The 24,301-nt window shown below is 36.8% G+C and overlaps 1 protein-coding gene across 3 annotated transcripts; it reads left to right on the top strand.

The window, feature by feature from the left end:
- Positions 1–951: 951 nt before the first annotated feature.
- LOC112563730 (WD repeat-containing protein 91-like) lies at positions 952–23,176 on the top strand. 3 transcript variants are annotated; one of them, XR_003099109.1, is made up of 16 exons: positions 952–1,081; positions 2,161–2,425; positions 3,247–3,369; positions 3,873–3,955; positions 5,542–5,663; positions 11,973–12,384; positions 12,866–13,130; positions 14,627–14,658; positions 14,796–14,890; positions 16,017–16,113; positions 16,404–16,498; positions 16,642–16,774; positions 17,869–17,977; positions 18,491–18,584; positions 19,307–19,419; positions 20,563–20,699. XR_003099109.1 is itself a non-coding variant. In XM_025237998.1 (16 exons), exons 1-16 carry the CDS (start codon positions 959–961, stop codon positions 21,387–21,389), a joined length of 2,418 nt encoding a protein of 805 aa, XP_025093783.1. In that variant the 5' UTR covers positions 952–958; the 3' UTR covers positions 21,390–23,176. The 3 variants fall into 3 exon arrangements, 2 of the variants coding, with proteins under 2 accessions (XP_025093783.1, XP_025093784.1); XM_025237998.1 differs by lacking the exon at positions 18,491–18,584 and adding an exon at positions 21,231–23,176 and having other exon boundaries at positions 20,563–20,754; XM_025237999.1 differs by lacking the exons at positions 3,247–3,369; positions 18,491–18,584 and adding an exon at positions 21,231–23,176 and having other exon boundaries at positions 3,876–3,955; positions 20,563–20,754.
- The last annotated feature ends 1,125 nt before the right edge of the window (positions 23,177–24,301 follow it).

Raw genomic sequence — 24,301 nt, 5'->3', positions numbered from 1 at the left:
GCCAGCACCCACCCACCCCCAAATCAGGCTGCGTAGATCCCCGCCCCCACCCACATGGAGCTAAGCCAATCAAAATGGACCGAAAATAAAGTACGTCATCCACAAGTCAGCTAATCACAATCAAAGGGAATACCGCCAGAAAAGCCCAAAGCCAGCAGGCACTCTGGTGCAGACGAACTTTCCGGGCCCCTTGCATTAATCATTGTTTTTTTATTTTCCAATCTGCTTACAAGTTAAAACTCGACAGGTAATAATAATATTTAGTAATGTAATATAAACGGTAAATATTGGTACAGTACTTGTTATAGGATCTACAACCCTTCATCAGATGAACATTTGAGAGGTGTTTTCACCTGCATGAGTGGTCAGCAAGTGAGAGAAAATGAAGTAAAAAGATTAAACTATTCGAATCCTTTCTGTAGGAAAATGTCACCAGCGGACGTGGAAAAACCCGACAGATTAAAGAAACGAATATTAAAGACAAAACAACTTTTATATCCTTCAACCCGATGCATATATGAGTTCACAGTGATCACAGATTGGGATACAATTTTTGAAGGGAGCAGTAAGTGCAGTGCTGGTGAAACCTACACTTTACAATGTTCTTTGAAGTGCAGCTTTATTTTTTTTCGACCAAGGCCCGTAGTCGATTAGACTACGACCACACCTACAACCCAATAGTCTTGTAGAGGACATCATAAATATATCAATTATGCGATAATTCCGCCACGAATTCGGTATATAGGGTATATATATATAAGGCATTATATCATCTATCCATTCTAAAATAATATATATGGGAGTCTCATTCTAATATATGTATATATGCTTTTTCTCTATCCGTTCTTATAAAGATATATATGATATACACGGGCCGGGCCTTTCTAACATATACAAATTAAGAGAAACTGACATAAAATGCCAAGGGAGACTAATCTCTAGCTTACCTGTGCCAATCATGGCGGCTGCTTGTGAGAGGCTGGACGAACTTGTGAAAGATTATCTCCTTTACCGTGGTTTTACTGCCACAGTGAAGATTTTTGACCACGAAATGAAGCACGATAAAGACAAAGGGCTCAGAGTACGTATATGTTTATTTTGATGCTGCAGCTTGTTTTTCCTGCGACAGAGAAAGTGTTTGGGTGGAATAATGTTTTGATTTTTCAAGTTTCGGTTCTGCTGTCTGCTGCTGATGCAGCTCCCTCTGTGTATAAATTTATCAGAGCATCTCACTCTCTTTTTCGCCCTTGGGTTAGTCAGTTTTTCATTCATTGCATTCACAAAATTTCTGAGTTTTTTTTTTTTTTTAAGCCATGACGACGTCCGGGAGCATTTCAATTTAATTTATTGAAGTAATTCAAATGAGAGATAAGTATGTAATCTAGAAGAATCACTTCACAGAAATTCTGCATTCACCATTCACACTTTTTAAAGGTGTACTGTTTACATTTTTTTGGTGTTGTTTCTCCTTGCCTGCTTTGTCTTTCGATTCCTTTAGCTATACGACAAAAGTGGGCGGGTTGGTGAAAGGGGGTGGGGCATTGTAGTTTGCTGTTTAAAGATAGATTCATCTATAACAGGCCGATAAACCTATCGATCCCAAATGTATCAATTGTGGCTTTTTCCAGCTCATGACATTTCAGCCTCTTTTAATATATTTGCTAGAAGCAGAAGACAACTAAATAATGATTATGTTTGATTACCATAGTTGTTCCCTCAACCTTCTGCCTATTAAAATTGCATGCAGCATTTGTTATTAAAAGTTTATAGTATAATAAGTGATTGAATTAATTGGTGGGGATACATGTCAACATAAACATACAAAAGAAAACCTCTGATTAATATGGGGCTATCAATGTATGACAAAACTGAAGGCATGTTTTTCAGTAGCAGCACATCTTGTAGTATTAATGGCCTTCAGAAGCACCCCTTATGATTATGCCTCATTTTCAGATCTGCCATGTCTTTTTGTCACTTGACCAGTAGCTTTTGCTTTTAAAAGTAAAACATTTTAGGGAAATTACAATTTTAATCATCATGCAACACTTGGTAACTGCATTGCAATATAGAATATGATAAGAATAAGGCAGTAAATCGCCAGTCTCTATATCAGGCATTGAAGAAACATGTTCTAACATTTTGTTTGATGTTTCTTTTCAGGCTGACAAGATTGTTGATCAGCTGCTGGCATATATTAATGCCTCTGACCTGTCCCATTTTCGTGATTACTGGCTTTATCTTAGCCAAAATTTTTTTTCACGTTTAGATCAACGATACAGTGTCAGTGTGCGGAAGTTGGAGGTCAGTCTTCTGAAGCTATACCTGGTTACAGCTCAGATGTATAACCGAAAAGATCAAATTCGGGAAGTCTTTGAGAAGCTGAGCTCAGATCTTCAGAATCAACAAGAATTTAAGGAATGGTTTGGTAAGATGTGTGTCACTGCACCAGTAGACTACCAGTAACTGTCCTGTCTTCTCTTCTGTTACACAAATCGAAAATCCATCTTTTTTTTTTTTTTTTGGCTTGCTGCAGCTAGTGGTTTTGTTTTTGTCAGAAACAGTATTTTTATTTCTTTATATTTAGGCTGCTGACAGATACTGATAGTATCTGAAGCTGCTGCTGGTGATAAATTGTGCTCACATAGGCAAAAGCTTTTATTTTCACTACTGTAAGCATAAGTAAATGTTTTATAAGCATATTTCATCAGTTTTTAAGACCATTTCCCCAAAGGAGAAAATAAAGTAGGTGTACTGTTCTTGTCTGTGAAAAGGTTTTTATTACACAGTGTAATAATGGCAAAGTGCTGGTTACAAAAAGTTGCACATTTTATAGAGGACAAATTGCATAATTTAAATTTTGCTTCAGATAATTTTACTTTATATTATTTCAAATGATTTCTCTTCTCTGAGAGAAGGTTGTTCTTTCACAGCATGATGACAGTAATAAGCTTCTCATTTCAAATAGAAGTTGCATTGACAATTTGAGTCAATGTTATCATTAGTGTCTTCTTCTAGCAGCAGTTTCAGTGTATGTACAGGACAGAAAAATCTTTACAACAATTTTACAAGAACTTCACCATATTGTTATAGATCAAACTGTAACTTTACTAACTTTGAAATATTTGTTTGTTGGGTTGGAAGGAAGGAATGGGTAGAACTTAGCTGTCTTAGCATACATTTACATGATTCCAATGTGTAATATTTTTTTCTCTTTGCTTCTCTTTCTCTTTACCCGACCATGTGCAGCATTTCCCTTTATAGCAAATCCAGCAGAAAACAGCAGCTTTGGCTTGTATTTCACTCGACAGTGGCAAGAGACTCTGACGCTGTCTTTGCACAACTTTCTGCAAGTCATCCTGCAAGCTATGCATATCCTTTAGATTCATTTTTCTAACTATTGTTAATGTTATTACAGACATTATGTTAGTGGTGTATGGCACTCATGAATCAGATATTATGGTGACATTAGCCAAAAGAAAAGAGTCCCATTAACTGCATGGTGAACAGTTTTCTGCTTGCTGGCCCAAACAAGCTTAGCACAAGTAGCCTTCTGTATTTCGCTCTGAAGTTGAATGCACCATGTATAAGGCCATAGAGATTCTCCATTCACTATGTCAGTCATAAAGTTAGCAGCCAATGTCTTTATGTTACAGTTCCCTAGTTGTTATAGTTTAATATTTTCTTGACTATACATTTCTTCTGTCTCTCCCTTTGTGTTTCTCCTCTTTTTGCTCTCCCTCTTTTAGTGTGTATGTGTGTATAAATACACACATACACGTGTTCTGTTTTGCCTATTATCTTTGAAAAATATCAAATAATCTGCTGAAATAGTGCTCACATTTTGTTAGTTTTTGCTATCTTAACTTTCTTACCAGTTCCAATTCTTCTGAATTTTGATCATGACTACCGACAAATGAAAACTCTGCAAGAAGAGAATGACATGTTGAAAGAAAAGGTTAGCATGTTGTTTTATTTTTTATCAATATTGCCATGAAACACGTAGTTTGATTTCAAAGATCAGTAATGTTGCATTGCAACCTTCCTCCCCAAACCCGAAAGAAAAATAAATCTAATCCACAGTCAAATTCTTTTGGAGATGCTCAAGATTTTATAGTCACCAATTCTTATTCATATTTTCTTTATATTTAAAAGTTTTGATAATTACATTTTCTGTTAGCACACATTCGAAACCAAATGGGCATTTCTTGTCAAATTGTGTACCCTACAGGTTTCTGTCATGTACTGTTCCATGTTCTAACATTCTTTGTCAGATGGTGTGCAATATTCTGACATTATTTGTGAAGTGGTATGCATTCTTTGTTTGATCCAGTTAGAGACTTGCATTAAGAACATGATATTCTCTGAGGTGAAAAATAATTTTTAAAATTGTACATATGAATGCAGCAACAAGTAAGTGAAAGTGAATACCTTATTTCCAAAATTTTTTTAAACATAAGAAAGCAATTGGTGATTGCAGAAAAGAAAGAAAAATAGCTTACAACAGTTTATATGTTTGCAGATAACTCTTTAAAAAATTTTTATTGACTGGGCTATTCTACTGAAATGGGCTTAAAAAAAATTTCTTTTTTCCTAGGAGGAACTGGTCTGATCATCAGTCTTTATTTATAAGACACGACTCTAAGTCACTGATTTGTGAATTACATCACTCAGATTCAGGGCAGGCTTGGCTACCAGCACTAAACACTCACACATTACTTTCTATACTATATAATAATTCATTCTCTATTTCCACAACTTTATAATCATGAAGTCTAAGAAATCCAATTTTATGGTGCAAACAGCTTCAAATCTCTATTTTGTTTAAGATGTAGCTTCTCATTGAGTCATTCACGCTACATGATCTATATGTTACATTTTTAAAATGTAATTAGAAGAAAGGGGAACATTTATCCTAGGCCTTTTCCTCCAACAGTTTAGGCTCGCCAAGACTAACAGCGGAGAACTTCACAAGAGTTTAAGCATTGGTCTCAGCAGACAGACAGAAGTCAACCTATACACATCTGTGATATATATTGGTGGGGCACCTGGTCAAACATTCTGAACTTTTGTAGAGACCAGGCCTGATAATAGCATTTACATTCTATCAGAGGAACAAATATGCAATTTTTACCTAAGCAGCACAAAGGGCTGAAAAAGATTGCAGTCAATTGACTATAATCGTGGCACCTTCATTTGATCAAGTTGTTCCCTTTTGCCTACCAAAAATACTCATTTATATCTATCATTTGCATGCCTATTCTGGGTTACTGCAGATAATGTAAACTTCTAGAACTTGTCTCCTATTGCCTCTCAAAACTCCACTCAGACTGCTTTTTGCATATCTGCATATCATGGTAATTTAGTGTAAGTCAGTGTCTGTCTGTCTGACTTGTTCAACCAGTCTTTGTATCTTTAGTGTTGTATGCCTAAACAAACTGGGAAAGAAAGTAAGAGAGATCATTGTCATGACAGAGATGGATTGCATTTTAATTCCTGATAACCTTGAAAAAGATTGAAGATACATTGTGTGACATGTTGCAGCTGCTGCAAGGAGGCCAGGGCATGGATAAAAAAGGACTGGAGTCCAGATCAGCCAAGTCGGGCATTGTGATGGCTTCTCAAGCTGTACCTGAGCTAATCTATGATTTCTCTGGACTGGCCAAGTAAATGTTTTTTTAATATTTCAAGGAATGTGATTTTCTGCATTTGTATTACTGTTTTACTTTTCATCTTGATGAACAGTTGTGTGTTATGCAAGGGTAAAAATATTTCTGTGACATTCTTTGCCAGGAGTTTACATGATAGTGTCAATCTTTTTTGTTTTGCCAAGAGTTGACAGGAGGGCATGATGTAAATAGACCAAATAACTTTTGCCAGACAATAATGTTTTGCAGCATTAAGTAAGTCATATCATTTTTGTATTCGTGCAATCAGGGATGGAATTAATGTTGAGTCTCAAAGTCATATCTAATGTGGTCAAGCCAGTCAAAGCATTTTTGTGTTATTCCTGTTGTTACTTCAGGCTTATCTTACCAGCCTGTCAGTGCAAGTCCTTATGATCCCCTATAAAGATAGCTGCCTTGCTACTTTCCTATATTTGTCAGTGGGACAACATTTGTCTGTTCGATTTGAGCCCATTTAGACCATGTTTTTGCTGCCTTCCTAAATTAGTGGTCAACATTAGTCTCTCAGTCCTGAGCCAAATTTTATTTTTATCACTTTATTTCTGTCAAAAAAATAACTCTTAGATTCCCTTCTTAACACAAAGTCAGCTAGAGATGTTTTTTCCAACTGTAGATTTTGGATCTCATTTATATTGATCTGCATCAAACATTTTGTTGATTCTATAAAATTGTGAATCTCATTGTAAAGATATCTTTCAATGCTGTAAGTCAAGCAGATCTGGAAATTTAAAGAAGAAATCTAGGTACCTGTCCACTGAAAATGACTGTTGGTGATAATCTTCCTAAACTCTGCTGTAGCTTGTGTCAGGATCAATACTTGTTGAATGTGTCCTTTGGTAGTCTGTGAGGCAGTGTCTATGTCTTTGATAGCAAGGGAGTATGGAAGAGAGAGCAGGCAAGGAAGAGGGATAATGTGTATATGTATAGGATAGGCCTGATTATTCTTTCTTTTGTTTTGTTTCTTCCTTCATCAAGTCATATGCTGGGTGCAGTGTCACTTGGTACATTCAAACACATTCTTATTTTTATTACTGTGCCATCTGTGTGATTCAATCCCAGTAATGTGCTGACTGCATTCGAGGTGTTAGTATCCTGCACTTACCTGTAATTTACATCTTCTAATGGCTATTTGTTTGGGCGGGTACATGTCTTTTTACATCAAGAGTTATAAGTTTTCTTCTCTTACTACTTTTTGCTTAAGTGTATAAAACAATAACAAATGCCCTAAGTTTATAAACTTGACTGTTGAATGTATTGTTACAACTGTCAAGAAAACAGCTATGGTGCTGGACTGTCACATTTCATTGCAGTTACGCAAGTGAGGTGGTTCACTAGGGGTATGGTGGCATTCACATTGGTTTGACAATTCAATAAGTTGCAGTGGCTTGTTAATACTTTTGCTCTGGGGATTTGTCATCTTGCATTACAGTCATTGTTCACATCCTGCTATCTATGGCAACCAGTTTTGCAGTAAATACCTGTCTGTATTATTTGTATTTTTCCAAGAAACCTGTGTTGTCAAGTGAAGCTCTCTTGAATCTGTACAGTCTCCTTCTTTCACACATTCTCTTTTCTCTCTCTCTTTCGCTTAGGGGCACACACACACACACGCATCCTCACATATTAGCACATGCTACTTCAAGTAGTAAAGCAACATACTATTTGAAAATCCCTACAATGAATTTTTGTCTAAAAGTCAAAATTTTATATGTTCTTAATTTTATAAGAAGGCAGATAAACCTTCACCTGTTTCAGTAATCACCTAACAAATCAACCCAGATGTATTGACCTCTACCCAAACACAAATCAACTCCTTTCAAGACCAAATTAACCCATGCCAACAGATCTTACCCTCATCACTAAGTGCCATAATCAAAAATAAAAAATGATATTTTAAGTGATAAAATGTATTTATAAGCAATAGTTGGATTTATTGGCTTGCTGTAATCACATAACAAATTATAGTTTCCTTGCTTGTGTAAAGTACTTGAATAATGCATGGCACTGTTGGCAGTTTTTAATGTGAGTAGCAACTTCTATTATCAGTCATTAGTTTGATCGTACATGGATTTGGTCTTGGCAGGTCTCAAAAAGTCCTTGAATCAAAGTCAAAGTATCTATGTCAATGTCATTCTGGGTCAATTTATCCAAAACCGCCTGACCACCCATTTGAGTCTGGATTTAGTAGTAAACAGGATTGTTATATCAATAAAAGCTTAGAGTGTAAGTTTTCTGCTATTTTAAAACAGTTCTACACAGAGTTCCAAATGTTTCTGCCAGCATACTGAAAACAAATTCAATAAACGTAACATCTGTTTGGCCATTTAATAGTTGATTTTATGTTACGAATGTTGTGATGAGAGTGGAAATATTTACATTTAGACCTGCTCATAATAAAGCAGTGGCCATTCTCCTTATTTGATGGCCAACAATATGAAGAAAAACCTGTTTGTCAGTAACATTGTGCATATTGTTTTTATCATTGCTGATCAGTTTTGGCGCTGTACTGAGTACCTCTAAGCTGCATTTGTGCTTTAGCTTTAGTGTTTGTTTTTGAAGTAACAGCATTCAAGTAGCTAAACATTCAAACCTTGATAAAGAAGAGTAGAGGGCAAGAGTAAGATCTACAAACAAATGAGAGGTTTCCAGAAAACAACCCACTTTCCGGCACAGCTGAGAAAGATTTCATGACCAGTTCCATAAAACAAGGGCAGAAAACAAGTGAATTTTCTGTGGACCTAAATCTATGACATGCTTAGCTTCATCAGCCACCCAAACCAAAAAATATTTTGAAAATTATATGGCACAGACTGATCACTAGCAACCAAGATCAAAGCAAACCAGTAGGTAGGTTTCAGAAAGTCCTCTGCACTGCAGATCTTTGGCTTCAAAACATGTGAGAAGTTTCTCTAACATCTTCAGGATTTATACTTTGATTTTATAGATGTCAAGAAGGCGTTTAACAGATCGCAAGCAGTATTGATTGGGAACTCTCAGAATGTACACAAAACAAACTTATAATATCTTTGAGACCAAAATGGGTGATTAGCTCTTAATGATAGTTTGACAATGTTGTCTACTCAGTATTGGTTGGAGTAGGAAGGATAGTTTGCAGTCAAAGATGACCCCCCCACACCAAGAAACTTTACTTCCTGGACCACTTTGAGTATCATGCCATTTATAGAGATCGTTCTGGAAACATGCCTTGCAGTTTATAAAAGTGGATGCATACTGTTTGTTATTTGGGATTGTCCGAGAAGCTTTTGAGCAGCTTGTTTCCTGTCACTCAGTGCTCACCTGTCAGTGTGTGCTATCCTCTCACTGAGTGCTCGCCTGTCATCTGCTGATGACCAGCTTGTTTCACCTGTCACTACGTGAGTGCTTGCCTGTCATCTGCTGGCATCCAGTCATCTTGCAATATCCATGCAATATCTAACCTGCCATTCCCAAAGCATGTCATTGGGGAATTACAAGGATCATAACAGAGGCTTTGCAAGTTTTAATCAGAATTGGTAGCATAAGCTAGCAAGGAGCTAGAGCCCACAAACCTTCATAAAACATCAAGATCGTCTGCCTTTTTTGCTTATGTCATACATCATGCTGTTTTGACAAGCCTAACTGGTTGTATTATTAGTAAAGCTTCTGGTGAAATGATGATGAATTTAATACTGTCAATATATAAATCATATCCCTCTTACTTTCACTTACAATATTTAGACAGACTTTTTGCATGCTGTTTGTTCCCGTTAAAAAGCCTGGAATCAACACTCTGGCATTGAGCATTACAAGAAGAGTTAGATAAAAACTGCTTGTTATAAAACTATGAATATGAGTATAGTATGAGCATTTTCTTAAAATACAAATACTGCCATATTTTATGAATACTACATTAAGAGATCGGTACTTCCACAAGTTGCAAGAACAAAGTGCCAACATAGTCACAAGGCTTAAGGGGTAGATCAAAGTGTTATTGATGTTACAAGTTGTGAGGGGATTCTTGACAGGAGTCTTTGAAGGGGAGATAACTAGCATGGTACTGTTATCTAGCATTCAGTGTTGAAAGCTGGTCTTGTAAACACATACGTCACATTTCCTGATGTGGTTTGCAGACTCAGCTTAAATTACATCTCCTGCTATGGTTTGAAAAGGAACCTAGGTATAGCGCAGTGTTTTTTTATATGTTTCTGTGTATTTAGTGTAACATAAGCACCTGAAAGTATTTATGGAATACAAACCTTAACCTTGCATTCTGATATGCAGGGATGGACAAATTTAAAGAATTTTCAAAAATCATATAAGTAATCTAAACAAGACAGGATGACAAAATTATAATTAAAGTTCAAAGGAAGGAGAGACAACCACTCCATCTTCAAACAATACTTTTTGTAATCAAGAGAAATGGCATTTCCGAAAGAAACAAATTGGGATTACACTATGATGTCTAGTCCTTTAGGCAGCAGATTTTAATGGGCACACACCATGTAGAAATGAATAAACTTATGATGATGAAAAACAAAGGCCGAACATTTACGATCCAGCAGAAAAGAAAGGATTCAATCTGGTCGAGGAGGTGAAGGTACTTGTCAGGGCAGATGGAAGAAATTAGTGAAGAATGATCACTGTGTGCTCATCTTCCTCCCTCAGGTTGAACCAGTCTTACCTTCATTGAACTAAAGGTATGACTTATAAGCGTCTGAAATAGGCTCAAAAAGGGAGAAAAATCACAAACCCTCTTCATATCCCCTTGTGTAGCAGTATCCAGAAAATTCAAATCTTCAAACCAGCATCTTTCGGTTCCCAAGTATTAAATTAATGTAACTATTCAAACATAGTTTGCCAAGTTAATTGGATTTTGTTGCTTTCTTTGCTTAACCCTTAGAGCAGTTGTGGCTTTGTCATGGAAGCATGGGGAAGGCAATTATCGTTACTTTTATTGCAAAGTTTGAGTTTGTTTTTTTTCCAAATATGCATAGGTTTTTTAGTCTAATGTTTATCTGAGAGTAGCAGTAATTAAAAAAACATACATCACCCACCATCGTCTTCAGCCTTCAGTTATTAGCCAGTCTTTGTAATACTCATACTTTTATGTCGTACTCAGAGGGTTAAATAGTTTTGGAGCAAAATGCTTGAATATGATGCTTAATCTTGTGCAAACCAGACTGAATATTCGCTGAAGAGTTGTTGAAACTAGAGAACTTTATGTACATTATTATGCATTTATGCATCACTTTAACAGAAAAAAATAATGATTATTTCCCACCATTATCTTCTGAAAGTCATCTTTACATACTTGACCAGAAAATTCATATGCTAATATCATTAATAGGTACCTGTTAACCCTCACAAAATTTATGTCATGCTTCTTTTTTAAAATACTTCACATTTTTCACTGACTCTCCTACAGTTTCTATCAAGTTCAGAACTCCTCTATGAGACGTTTGACTTTTCTGAAATTGGCATTCCAAATGTTAGACATTTGATATTTGTACTATTTTTGTACCAGTTGAGTTCAACAATCTTACATTCCACTTATTACTACCATAAGATTCATTTTTTGTTGGGCTTGATGACAAGTATTGTGAAGGTCAAAATCACTTAACCACACATCAGTTAAATAATCCATTCAGAAAGTTCCATCAGTTAAAGAATCTGTAATAATTTTACCATGATAAGTATAGGAGTAAGTTCATAATAGATACAAAAACAATTGCTTTCCCTCTCTGTCACTGCTTTGTTCATTTTATTCTTGAATCTCCCTCAGGTCATAATGACTAAGTAAATGTCCTTAAAGACTTCAAATGCCAAGTGTCTTTCTCACATACACAACCATGCAAACACACTCGGATGCCACTCTCTGATGAAAATATGCGTGTCTCTCACATACACAGGCACACGCATACACATATAACATTAATGCCGTTATGTACATGCATAGATGATTTATAAATTACAGTTGGTTGGGAGTCTTGTTATTAAAATTCATTACTGTAAGAATTATTTTTCTTTTCATAGTTTCACATTTTATCCTTTTTGCATACAGTCTCTAAAGAGTAAAATTTTCCTGTAATTGTACTAGTCTTTATAAAAATCATCGCAACAACTAGTATTGATGATCTTGGGATCTGTGGCACCTAGACAACCATTCACATAAGTGAACTTTTGACACAACATAAAATTTAATACTTATCAAGAATGGTGTGTATGTTGTTTTGTAAATTGTTTTCTGTATTTTCATTGTTTCTCTCAAAGCATAGCACATAAAGATCTCTTTTATTTTTAACTCAACAGGGAGACGGAGACTGTGACTGCAAAGCAAAAGTCCTCACGGCGGTTTCCCATAACCCTTGCATCACCACTAATGAGGAGAAGCAAGTATGAAATGCCAGCTGATAACACCTCACCTCCATTAAACAGTTACAAACTGCAGCAAAAACACAAAGCAGTCACACTGCAGCCTGATTCGCGTTCTTTCAACCAGTCATTTAATAATTGCACCTCGACAATCCCAGCACCAGTGGAGAGGCCAGTACTTCAGCCTTCTGTGTCATTTCCCGGATCATCCTTGATCAAAAAGTTTCCTGGAATGGGCTCCCCCAGCTCAGCTCACAGAGGACAATCTGTGGTGAGACAGGATTCTTCCAGTAATTTGGAGCTTCAACAAGTGGTGCTAATGGGAGGCCAGCAGACATCAATAGAACATGTAATTTTGTTTCTGTGGCTAGTATTGGTAAATAAGCATAATTAGGTAAAATGTAGATTTTCCAGTTAATGATTCCTCACCATTAATCAATAGTAAAATCATTTCAGACCATTTTATCAGCCATTGAATTTTAACACAGTAGCATTCTCTTGCCCCTAACACCATGCTTTAGAACCAAAGCAGGTAGATTGCTGTTGACCTTTGTTCATTTTTAAAGGTTGTGTATGCAATTTAAGTAAAGTCAATGCCTCAGAATACCTACAGTGCCCCCTGGGGCAGTGAACAGTTACTAATGAATAGTATGTTTTGAACGAAAATTTACTTAAAACATTGCAAAACTGCAGAGACTTATAGTATGACCAAACATTTATTGAAAACACCATAAGACTGGTGCTGGTGGTGGAGGATTTTATTGTTTAATAATGGTATTACATAGCCATAACTTAGGATGAGTTTTATTAGGAGGGTAATTGTTCTTCAGGAAATTGTTGCTAGCGGACATACCAAAGGTGGGAAGGAACTAATCAGCTTTCCGCCATACAACAGCCCTCAGTCAGAACTGAGTGCATCGCAAGCACTTGGTGATGAAAAGCTACTGCTTGAAAAAGACAAGTCTGCCAGACCCCTGTCTCCAGTCCAGGTGCCCTTTGATGTTGAGGAAACTGCAGAAATGTTGGCTGCAGGCAGTGACCAGGAGCTTCAATGTATTGATGTTTTGCGGTTACAACAAACAGGAGAAAAGTCAGGTACTAGGATTGTTGTAGGACTACACTTGAAAAGATTTATGTATAGCCAGATCAAAGTCAGTTCATTTGGTATTTTTTGTGCAAAGCTGAGGACAAGTGCTGAGTAGAGTTTACAGGGAAATGCCAGGTAAATGGCTAGTTGCACTTAAGTGATAGATACTGAGATTGAAGTTTTGAGTTGTAAATCAGTTGTTTAAAACAGTTTTTGGCCATACAAGGAGGCTGTCATATAGTTAAGTGCTGTTATTGAAACCATCCAGCATGAAAGTTAAATGTTGGTCAGAGTTGTCAGAGTGCTGGCATCCTTGATTAAACATAAGATTTTGAACCAGCACACATTGATTAAAAATGAAGTTGGAGAAAACTTACAGAGGATAAGGCTACAACAGTGACAGAGTTTCAGTGTAGCTACTTCACACTTTGATATGACAGCCTCTGTCAGGCCAGCCAAGTCAATTCTGTCTGCATCCTTCCCATAAGATCTGTCTTTCCACAGGTAGCAAGCTACATATCAAGGCTGGCAAAAAGGTTAGCAGCTGGCTCAGCTGTCTGCCTTTTCTGTTTCTTACCTTGCTGAGGTATCTGCCTTCTCTGTCCACTTTGACTAGCTGGAATGGATCTGCACCATTTTCAGGCTTGGTGTTGCCCAACACCGATCTCAGTTTGATTGGTTATGAGCAGCATTTTGGTGTTTGTTCAGAATCTACGTAGATGCCATGCTTCTCTCAATAAAAGCTTTGTCGTGTCCTATGAAAAATTTAGCTTCACAGGATGCAATCTGAGGGATTTTTTTGTCTGAAGGCAGTATTCAACAGCCATTTCTGGGTTTTTACTTCACCTCTTCTTGGTGCCCTAGCCTGATAGAAATTATGTCACATGCTGGACTTTAGAACCCTAAAGACTTCACTGTCAGCATAGATCTTGCAGATTCCTATTTCCACATCCATTTGACATCACTACTTTGCCTTGCCTAATATCTCCACTCTCAGCTGGTGGTCTGTTCAACCTTTGACACATTTATTTAAGGAAGCATTCCAAAAATGCCAGTCTTTTGGATATAGTGAGGTGGCACAGGTGTCCATCAGAAGACATCCAGGTAAGTTTTTTGGCTTTCCTCCTGCTGATGTACATTTTCCTGTCATGTCATACTGTAACGTCAACAACAACAAAAAAGTGTTTGAATTGTCAAGACTTGCAGATGACATGATCCTAATGACATGATCTTAACCTCACCCTTTTTTTAGTTTGAGTGTTTATTGCTTGAAAAAACTGTATGGGCTTTTTTGTTGCCTTTATATTTGTCAGTGCACTGTTCATGTGACCAACAAACAAGCATCCTGCACACCAGGCACATGTTAGCTCGATGTCATGAAGTCAACTATCAATGGTTAGAGAGCAATTGTTGTGTATTATGTCCTTTGGTCATGTTATCAGTTATTCTTAAAAAAGAGAATTTACAGTATAAATTTTATTTTCACAAGAACTATCTTTTTCAGGTGCATCATGTCCATTCTTAAGACTGAACGAGGTATGTGTAATTTAATGGAATAAGAAAACTCATTCTAAATGTACTAAGTTAATGACCTTGTCTTGTCCCCATTAATTTATTACACCAGTGCAAACAAATATTCACATAGGATTTCTGTGCTTGGTTTTATTTCAAAGGATGTTTACAAGGAGCACCAGTCCAGCATTTGTTGTAGCCGGTTTAGCCTGAGTGGTCAGCATGTAGCCAGCCTAGACATGGATGGCATAGTCAAGTGAGTAATAGTGGAATACAAATACACATTTCTAAATTCTGTAGGCAAAATTGGTTTGTTTGCTAATTTTTGTACTTTGCCAGTTTTTGAGTATACTTGTGATGAGTTTTGTGTGTTTGCACATTTACCTGCATTAAGTACATGTCTGTGTCATATACTGGAAAGACAATCATGCCAAACAAAACAAAACAAAAAAAGTAAATTTTGAATAGGTAAATAATGGTATAGCTCCACTTAAATTGACTGCACTAGTGCTGTCTAAATTGGTCCAGACCAGTCTCAGAATCTGTGCACATCTACACCTCTACTTGTCAATAGTAGTAATGCAGGCAGGCAGTTGCACATTAATATTCAAGAAACTAAAGACAGGGCTCTCTCAGCATTGTGAAAAAGTGATCAACAAGTCTAGCCATTTAATTGGTCTCAAAAGACACTCCTTCAACTACATTAAAAGTTTTTCCTGTACCTTCATAAGGGATTTGTGTGGCCATATCTCAAGTATAGGAATATAGTATATTTACCAATGTTCCAGAAGGATGCCATACTGTTGGAGAAAGTGGAGCATAGAATGACAAAGTTGGCACCAACATTGACTCATCTTGTGCTTTGTATGGCCACCAAAGCTCAGCAACCTTGTGTTTGCATGTCCACCTTGCTTGCATTACAGCTTAAGGAATTTAAACTGGGTGCCTGAAATAATTGAATAGTATTATTATTTGACTTCACAGTATGCACTACAAAGTGCATCCGTACTTTAATATGACTGCACAGAACTACAGATCAACAGTTTAATCGGCTCCTCAAGCATGGTCATACTTAAATTCATCTAAAATTCCATCAAGGATACCCTAGTTACCTGTACTATTTAACATCATCTTGAGAAAGTGCCAAATACATAAGTCACAGTCTCCATCCTACTAGATATGGACTCTGCTTGTTGCTACCAAAAAAAACTGCTCCGAATTTCCTAAATGGAATGAAGACTAGCAACTTTGAATAGAGTGCAGTCACAACTCTTGTAAACCCTTGACCCTAGAAACCTTTTCTGGCAACAGTGAACTGGTTCGGTTTCCTTTCAAAGATGTGAACAGATGGATTAACAAACTTGTCATTTCTTTGACCTCAGGGTGTGGTCCTGGAGTCCACAGCCCTCTACAACAGCCACAGTTATGTCTCGCTCACCTTTCTTGTCACTGGACTGGGCAAGCAAGTCAGACAGATGGGTTAGTATATGACAAGCAAGTCAGATGGTTTAGTATAAGACAAGCAAGTCATAGGGGATATATGAGAGTATATAGTTGGAGAGATTGTTTATGCCATAAAAATGATAAATTATCTTGCTGTCCTGTTGTAATCTGTGCTGTAACTTTGCTGATTTTAAAAGTTCTAAGAAATAGTACTTTTTCCATTTCTTGTGTTACAATTGAGCATGGTATCATTGTTATAGTTGGCCACAAAGTTTCGGCTGACTGCTGACTGATCTTCTGAGATATACTCTTGTGTATGTTGTCAGCTGTTGTTGGGAAATAATAACGGCTGCATTCGACTGTTTGATACACGAGAATTAAAAACTTTTGGAGAGGTGACTGTAGAACCGCCCTTTCTCAGGTGAGATTTTGTGTGTTGGTCTATATTATTAGGTATATTGTTTTATATAGCTCCATATTATTTGTTATATTGATCTATATATTTGTTGTATTTCTCTATATTGTTATATTGCTCTATATTATTCATTTTTGTCTGTGTTGCAGCGTGCGCCACTTGACTACTTGCCCAGCCTCTATGAGGTTTGCCTCAAGTTTGGTCACCATCGGTACAGTACCCAGCAAGAAATCAGAGAGTGGCAGAATTGCATGCTGGGACCTCAAGACCTTGAAACATGTGGTAAGAAGAAAGTTAGCTGTTCATATTTCAAAGCTTGTGGCAATTATGCAATAAACATATATTTAAATACCCAGTACAATATATTAGTTGTAACAGGAACATTAAACGTTTCCTGTCTCTGACATTGATGCCCTATGCTCCTCAAGGAGTAACAAGGATTAAACTGACACTGAAATAACTATAACAACAAAATGATTGCCTTGTTGGCTATCCAGGTTATGAGTTTCCTGGATGAAAGATTTTGAACAGAATAACATGAAACACTCTATTAACTGTATTCAACTCCTTTACTTAAATTATATTTGAAACGTACACACAACAAAAACTAAACTCCAACTCTCAAAGGGGATAATTAAAAATCATAAACATCCTTGGTTTCAACTTAAGTAATCAAATATAGTCAGATGAGTTTAATGACATTTCTCTTATATGCAGACATTTTTCTTTTATTTTCTTAAGCAACAGTCCCTCCAATATTATGAGCATAGGATTCAGGTCCCTAGCTTGATTGACATTTCCTGCAATGTTATGAGAATAGGATTCAGGTCCCTGCTCTAAGCATCCTTCTTTCGAAGTAATCATCATTATTATCATTATCAACATCATTCAGTGGTGCTCAGCAAGATGTCAAGGCTGGGTCTGAGTGTCCTTTTCATTTAGATTCAAAATTGCATGTAGTGTATGGGTTAGTTGCAGACTAAAACATTAACTAAGATTCAAAAGTTAATTGTATGTATGGTACAGGTAACTGCGATACAGACTGAAACATTTAGGTTCAAAAGTTGCCTTAGATAATAACAGGGAAAGGTTTACCTTGATTAGACGAAGTTACAGCAGGTGTGATTCAGAGGCCACAGTGATACATGTGTCACAGACACACCAATCACTTTCAGATTCTTGCCAGACAGAAATTTTCCTGTTTCTACACTAGCTGAAAAAAGTGTTTTTCTAACCTTTTGTTCCTGCCTATGATAGTACATTTCTTCCATTTTTATTTACAACAACTTATTTAAAGGCATGTAAGTCTGCTAACTCCTCAAACCATGAGCAAGAGGACAGGAATCACTCTGACCATGACCTTGTGCACCTTTCAGCAATACTTGACTGTGGAGCCCGAGCCGGTGGCAATAAACTGCTGTGTGTACAACTTCACCGGCCAGACCCTCTTACTGGGGGGGTCTGATGGGGTTGTACGTCTTTTTGGTAAGTTGAGGTAGTCTTCTGGTTTTCAAAAGTCAAGAAAAGAATTTCTGAGTTGTGGGCTCAGCATTATGAGCCTCTTAGTGGATTTGTATCGTGTGTGTGTGTATAAGTGTAGGTATATGGTGATGATATGCAGCTGTGCTGCTCCACTCCACCAGCTGAGTCTCCCTCTGCTACCAGCACCAGAACTCTGTATTAATGAAGTCAAAGACTGGATGGTGTCAAATAAACTTAAACTCATTGATGATAAAACAGAAGCCCTCCAATGTTCAAGAAGAAGAAATCCATCTTCACTCATCTGTCCTCCAAGTCACATCAGGGTGGGTGAAACCAACATCACCTTTGCGTTCTCCATCAGGGATCTGGGATTCATTGTCACTGCAGACATGACTCTTGCTAAAAACGTTACAGCTGTCTGTCAGTCTGCCTATTATGAACTCTGCAAGATCAGTGCCATCACATTCTGTCAACACATGCTACCAACACTCTTGTCTGTATGTTTGTTATATCTAGGCTTGATTACTGCAACTCCTTGCTTGCTGGCTGCCATGAAACTCCAGAAAGTACAGAACTCTGCTACACGCCTGGTGCTTAGAGCTAGGAAACGGTATCACGCCACCCCTCTCCTTCATTTTCTACACTGGCTTCCCATCCATTCTCGCATCCAGTACTAACTGTCCTTGCTATTTTAATTTCTTTGCTGGCACCTGCCCTGATTATTTCTCTGAACTGCTTTTCCCTTACATCCCAGCTAGACAACTCCGCTCGTCATCTTATGATCATCATCTTACTCTTCCTCTCACCAAAACATCATATGGGCACAGGATTTTTGGTTATTGTGCAGCGAAACAATGGAAATCTCTCCCTTTCCATATTCGCCACCTACCCACTATTGAATCCTTTAAACGTGCACTGAAAACACACCTCCACAAACATTACTCCTAACAACCTTTCCTATAATGCTAGTTCTTTTTCACACCCTTCCCTTTGCAATATCATGTTATTTCAGCTCTTGTTCTTGTTCTTTCGTTCCTTGTTGTGTTTTCTGTAATTTTATTCTTCATTTAGTACGGTTGTTTATTCTTTTATAGTTCATATGTTGTTTTCCTGTCCGTCATATGCTGTCCATGTTTCATTCTTGTTCTTAGGATTGTTAGTATGTGCTTTACAAATTTTGCATTTATTATTATTATTATATGCATGTGAGCAGATATTTGTAGACACTTTCTTATCTTTGTGTAAGTAAAGAGCATTCAGCAGATACTATATGATTGCAAACATGCAGGCAATTAATACAAACTACTCAAAGTTACTATGTCATGTCAACAGACACTTCTCAAGGAAGATGTGTTTCAAGCTGGAATGCCCATAAGAGTCCTGTGCAAACCTTGTATTATGGCCATCGGGAATCTACCTTCTTTAGTATGGGTCTGGATAACAAGGTACTGATTTTTAGCAGTCTATAAGCACAATATATTTCACTGATCTTAAATGTACACAAGTGAAAGTTTCTGATACTTAAATATCCATTACTAATTTGATATTTTTTAATGTTACCACACCCAGAATAAATTATTTCAAATGATGTAAGAGGAAATATAAATAATATACCTTAAATATCAACTTGAACAACAGAGTGATTATAAGAAGACTCAAGTAAAGAAACTTATCTCAAAGATCTGGAAAGTTAGTCAATGAGAAATTCCACTTAAAGACCCCTGAAACTGAATGCAAAGGGAAAAGCAAAATATACGTAAATTTGGCTTTAGTGGACAGTTTGTTGAATTCTGGTATACAAAAGTTTAATTCAGTTGGTCCTGATCATTATCCTTACAAGTGACATAATATTCACGAGAAGGATAAAGATTTTTTTTAAATGACTACCAGGTAGTCGTCGCAAGATTCTAGGTAGATTTTAGTGTACGGTTTTTGGGTTTAGTAAGGTGAGACTGAAAATGTATTGGAAACATATCAGCGTACACTTCTTTCATCATTTGTTGAGTGATACCACCTGAATATAATGCTTCACATTATTGTATCAAGACAAATTAAAAGAATTTATAAAACAGAAGATTGATGTGCAAATTCACAAACAGTTTTATTTTCAGTATAATCACATAAAATACAACTGAGTATGGCGGTTATGTGTATAAACACTGGTTAAAACACAAATCTGTATCATTTGTCTGATGTCACCAAATTGGCATGAATACTCCATTTCACTTTTGTTCTTTTTTGATCATGCTACAAATATAGTCCATGCAAATCAAAAGTAAAAATTGCAAAATAATGGATGGATGTCAACCAATATTAAAATAAAAAGCCAATCACAAATCAACATTAGAAACCAGAATCAGTTGTTAGGAAAACAGAATATATGGAAAAAAAGAATTAAAAAACTGTAAGTTGTGATGTTTAGGATAAATATTTATGAAAGAGATCCATTTCAAGAAAAATCTTAGTCACTTTAAGAGATATAAATAATCTGACAGGAATTCTATATTTAAGAGCAAGAAAACACATAAATTCAGAATTCAAGTATGGCTTGCCACTAAGCTTTTCCCATGGATGTTTGTGGTTGGCAGCTGAGTGAATGGAGCCTCAACAATCCAAAAGAACCGCTGAGACAGATTCTTGTCAAGAGTGGAGACCATTCTGCAGGCTTAACAAAGAAGCAGATGTCATCTTCTGCAGCACCTGTTAGTCAGTTATTCAGCTTGAGCAAGAACAAGTCATACCTATTGACCTTCATCAAGAACAAAGGTGTTGTCTGCAAGGTATATTCATCTCAGTCTGCTGAACCCAATAATGTTCACAAACTGCTCGAATAAAATTCTCATTTTACCTGAAACTCTGATCAGAGAGTATTTTTGCAAGAAGAGAAAAAAGGGATTCTTGTATGTCTTCCTGAGAAACAGGGATACTTGCAGGTAGAGCCTTGTTTCAGGGCAACATGGATTATCACATACACCCAATAGCTCCTTCCTTTGCTTGTATTATTGAGGTAATATAATAGGCAACACCGTTGCATTTAAAATAAAACACTTTTGAATCTTGCATATTATTTAAAAATATTATCATAATTTCTATACTCTTGTCACTGTATACCAAATGCCAGCATTACATTGGAAAATATCTCATTCAGCATTTACAGGCCAAAACCAAACTGTTAACTTAGTGTATAAATAAAATTACTGTTTTTAGTAGTATTATACACTTCCAAACCTGTCTGTGATCACACTTGTCTGTGCAGGTACCTGAGGATAAAACAAACTTCTATGCCCTCATGGATCTAAGCTGTCATGAAGATTTGGTCACAACAGTTGACTGGTCACAATGTGCAGACACTGATGTCTGTCTGACTGGTACCAAAGATGGACAGATAAACATCTGCACACTGCTGTACCATTGAACAGACTGCAGCTGTATTGTTCTGGACCATTGCAGCTGTACACTGACTTGCATGTTTGACACCATTCCCAAAAGGTCTTAAGGAACATCTGTAACCAATGTATATGACTGGACAAGTATCTACATGACTGGGGTGATGCTGTATGTGTGAGATATATCACAAGTATCTACATGATATGCTGTGAGATACTTGTCACTAGACAAGTATTTACATGACTAGATGATGCTGATGTTAGATGCCTGTCGCTCGACAAGTATCTACGTGATTGGGGTGATGCTGTGAGAAAGGGGGAAATGGTGTTTTACGCCATGCCAGCAACTGAGGCTATATTACGGCAAGGCAGGCAGCCCTGTAAACAGATGCCACATGCAGAGAAAGAATGATGCTGTGACATACTTGTCACTTGACAAGTATTTACATGACTGGATGATGCTGTGAGATGCATGTCATTAGACAAGAATTTCAGAGAACTCTTGAAAAGAATAACAAGCAGTAAAAACATAATAATGATTTATTTCAAGATAAAAAAAAAATGTAAAATAAAAATATTATATACCAAGACTTTTGCTGTCATCATGTTCATCGGTTCAGATCTTGCCTCTGGCACGTATAATTTCCTCTCTTGTAGCACAAGTTTATAAGGCCTTTTGTGATATAGCCTTAGTTGCTTATTTATTTTAATACAACCAACTCTACATATCAACCAGTATTGTATGATCTCCTTAGTATGCCTGTTGCAGAAATGCAAAGCCATCAAGATAGTTCTACAAAACAGAGCAATTAGCACACTGACAACTGTATCAAGCACCTTTCAGCCCTTTTAAATTCTGCATGTATCGAATCTGTAACTAAAAAGTATTTTTTTCACATGTTCAATAGAAGGACACACCTAATTCATTTTGGATTTGCAAGTTATGTGTCAGACAGGAAGTTCATTTCTGCACTTTCTTTTTTTTAAATTACAATTTTGATTTCTCACATCATTGATTTATCAAACTTCAAGGCTATAGTCTCTTTAACTTAATGTTAGAAAAGTCTTGGTGGGCTTAAGTTCACAAAGATAGAATATGTTGCAAAAGATTGAACCGCCAAATGTGATCTATGTGAGCTGTCATCTGGTGCTCAGGTCACTGAGGTCAGCAGAGAACATACTTCTTGCTAGATGTAGACATGTAACAGTTTACTTTAACTCTGTTCATTGAGTGCTATCATGATGAAGAAGGTTTATGAGAAAAGTTTAATCGTCTTGATTTATTTAGGGATCAGTTAATTGAACAAGAGTATGATCTCAAATTTTGTTTGGATGACTATCACCTGAGCTTGATATAGTCAGAATAAATTCTTACCATACACTGGATTTAGTTCTGAGGGTTTCCAACTCCCTCTCTTCTCCCCTAAATCATAGTGGTGATCACAAGGTCATTCAAATGAAAAAACTGAAGCTCCAGAAATACCAGAAGAACATTAATGCAGGAGATTCATTGGTGATTTAGGTCCACTTAATCCAAAAGAAGACAGTGTTTTTGTACAAAAATTGCTAATAGTCAAGTTCCCTACCTTTTTTGTGTATTAGGATGGAAAAATTAGTAACTAATTCTAGAATGTCATGCAGTTGTGGTTATATATTATGTAATACAATTTCTGAAAATATGTATAACAAAAACTCTGTGTTGCATAACATTATTGTCAGTTAATTTTCATGTCTACAGGATTGTGGATAATTTTTTTTTTCAACAGTCAACAGTCAGTTTAGACATTGGCTTCAAATAAAAACTTTACCTAAAGCAGTGGAGCACTTATATATCTAAGTGTAAAGTCTATCATCAAATGGTTTGTCACATTATTAAATAACAGTTCAGTTTATCAGATTTGTGGCTTTTCAAAACATGAAATGCCATTACCTCATCTTTTCTGACTAGGCATAATCAGCGTTGCCTCTCTCACATAACTTTTTAAGTCACCAGCCTTGCCCTGACCACAACTTTGTCTTGTGCTGGGTCGTGCAACTCGACTTCAACAGGTCTCTGAGATGAGTAATGACTTGAAAAGCTTTTGTGGTTTACTTTCATTCTCTGCTCTCCTTTACTTACAAAGTATGCAGCCTGTCTTGCTCTCACAGTACAGAAATACGGCTCTCTTACACATCTTCATACTCTTCGTTGGCTGCCCATTCAAACTATTCCATTATCACTTCTCTTGTTTCTGTTTCTCTGAACTCTCCACTCCTTGAATTTGTGTTAGAATCTTTTGCCTTGTCCATCCATAACTTGCCTCTATGACTTTCATGCATTACAGATTCAATTACTGGACGTCCTTCCCTTTCAAATTTGCCAGTTACGGTCAACTATACATTTTAAAGTGTGCATTTTAAATATCCCTTTTGTACACTTTATCTCAAGACTGTTACATCAGAAATCAGGGTATGTACATCAACTATTAGTTGTCAGTTACTGCTTTTGCTTCAGAACACAAATTATACTCCAGCAGAGCATCACCACCTACATGCAGTTATAGCAATGAGAACAACAAGCAGGAACTCCCAATCCAACTTAAGGAGATAACATCCTGGAAACAGACCGCTTCACGTATCTGGGGAGCATTGTCAACAAGGATGGTGGTGTGGACAATGACATCAAAACCCACATAAACAAAGCCAAGCATGCTTTCAACAGCCTGGAACTCCCGAGCATTATCCTTCTACAGGAAGACCCACATCTTCAATACCAATGTGAAGGCAACCCTGTTGAATGGTTCTGAAACCTGAAGAGTGACAAACTTCATCAACAACAAGCTTCTGACCTTTACGAACCGATGCCTATGCCATATTCTGGGAATAAGATGGCCTCCTACAGCAGCCTGTGGAAAAGAACCAGAATGCCACTATAGCCAAGACATCAAAAAGCCCAAATGGG

This window comes from Pomacea canaliculata, linkage group LG5 (genome assembly GCF_003073045.1).
Source record: "Pomacea canaliculata isolate SZHN2017 linkage group LG5, ASM307304v1, whole genome shotgun sequence".
Lineage (NCBI taxonomy): Eukaryota > Metazoa > Mollusca > Gastropoda > Architaenioglossa > Ampullariidae > Pomacea > Pomacea canaliculata.
This window is presented reverse-complemented; position numbering and strand designations above follow the sequence as displayed.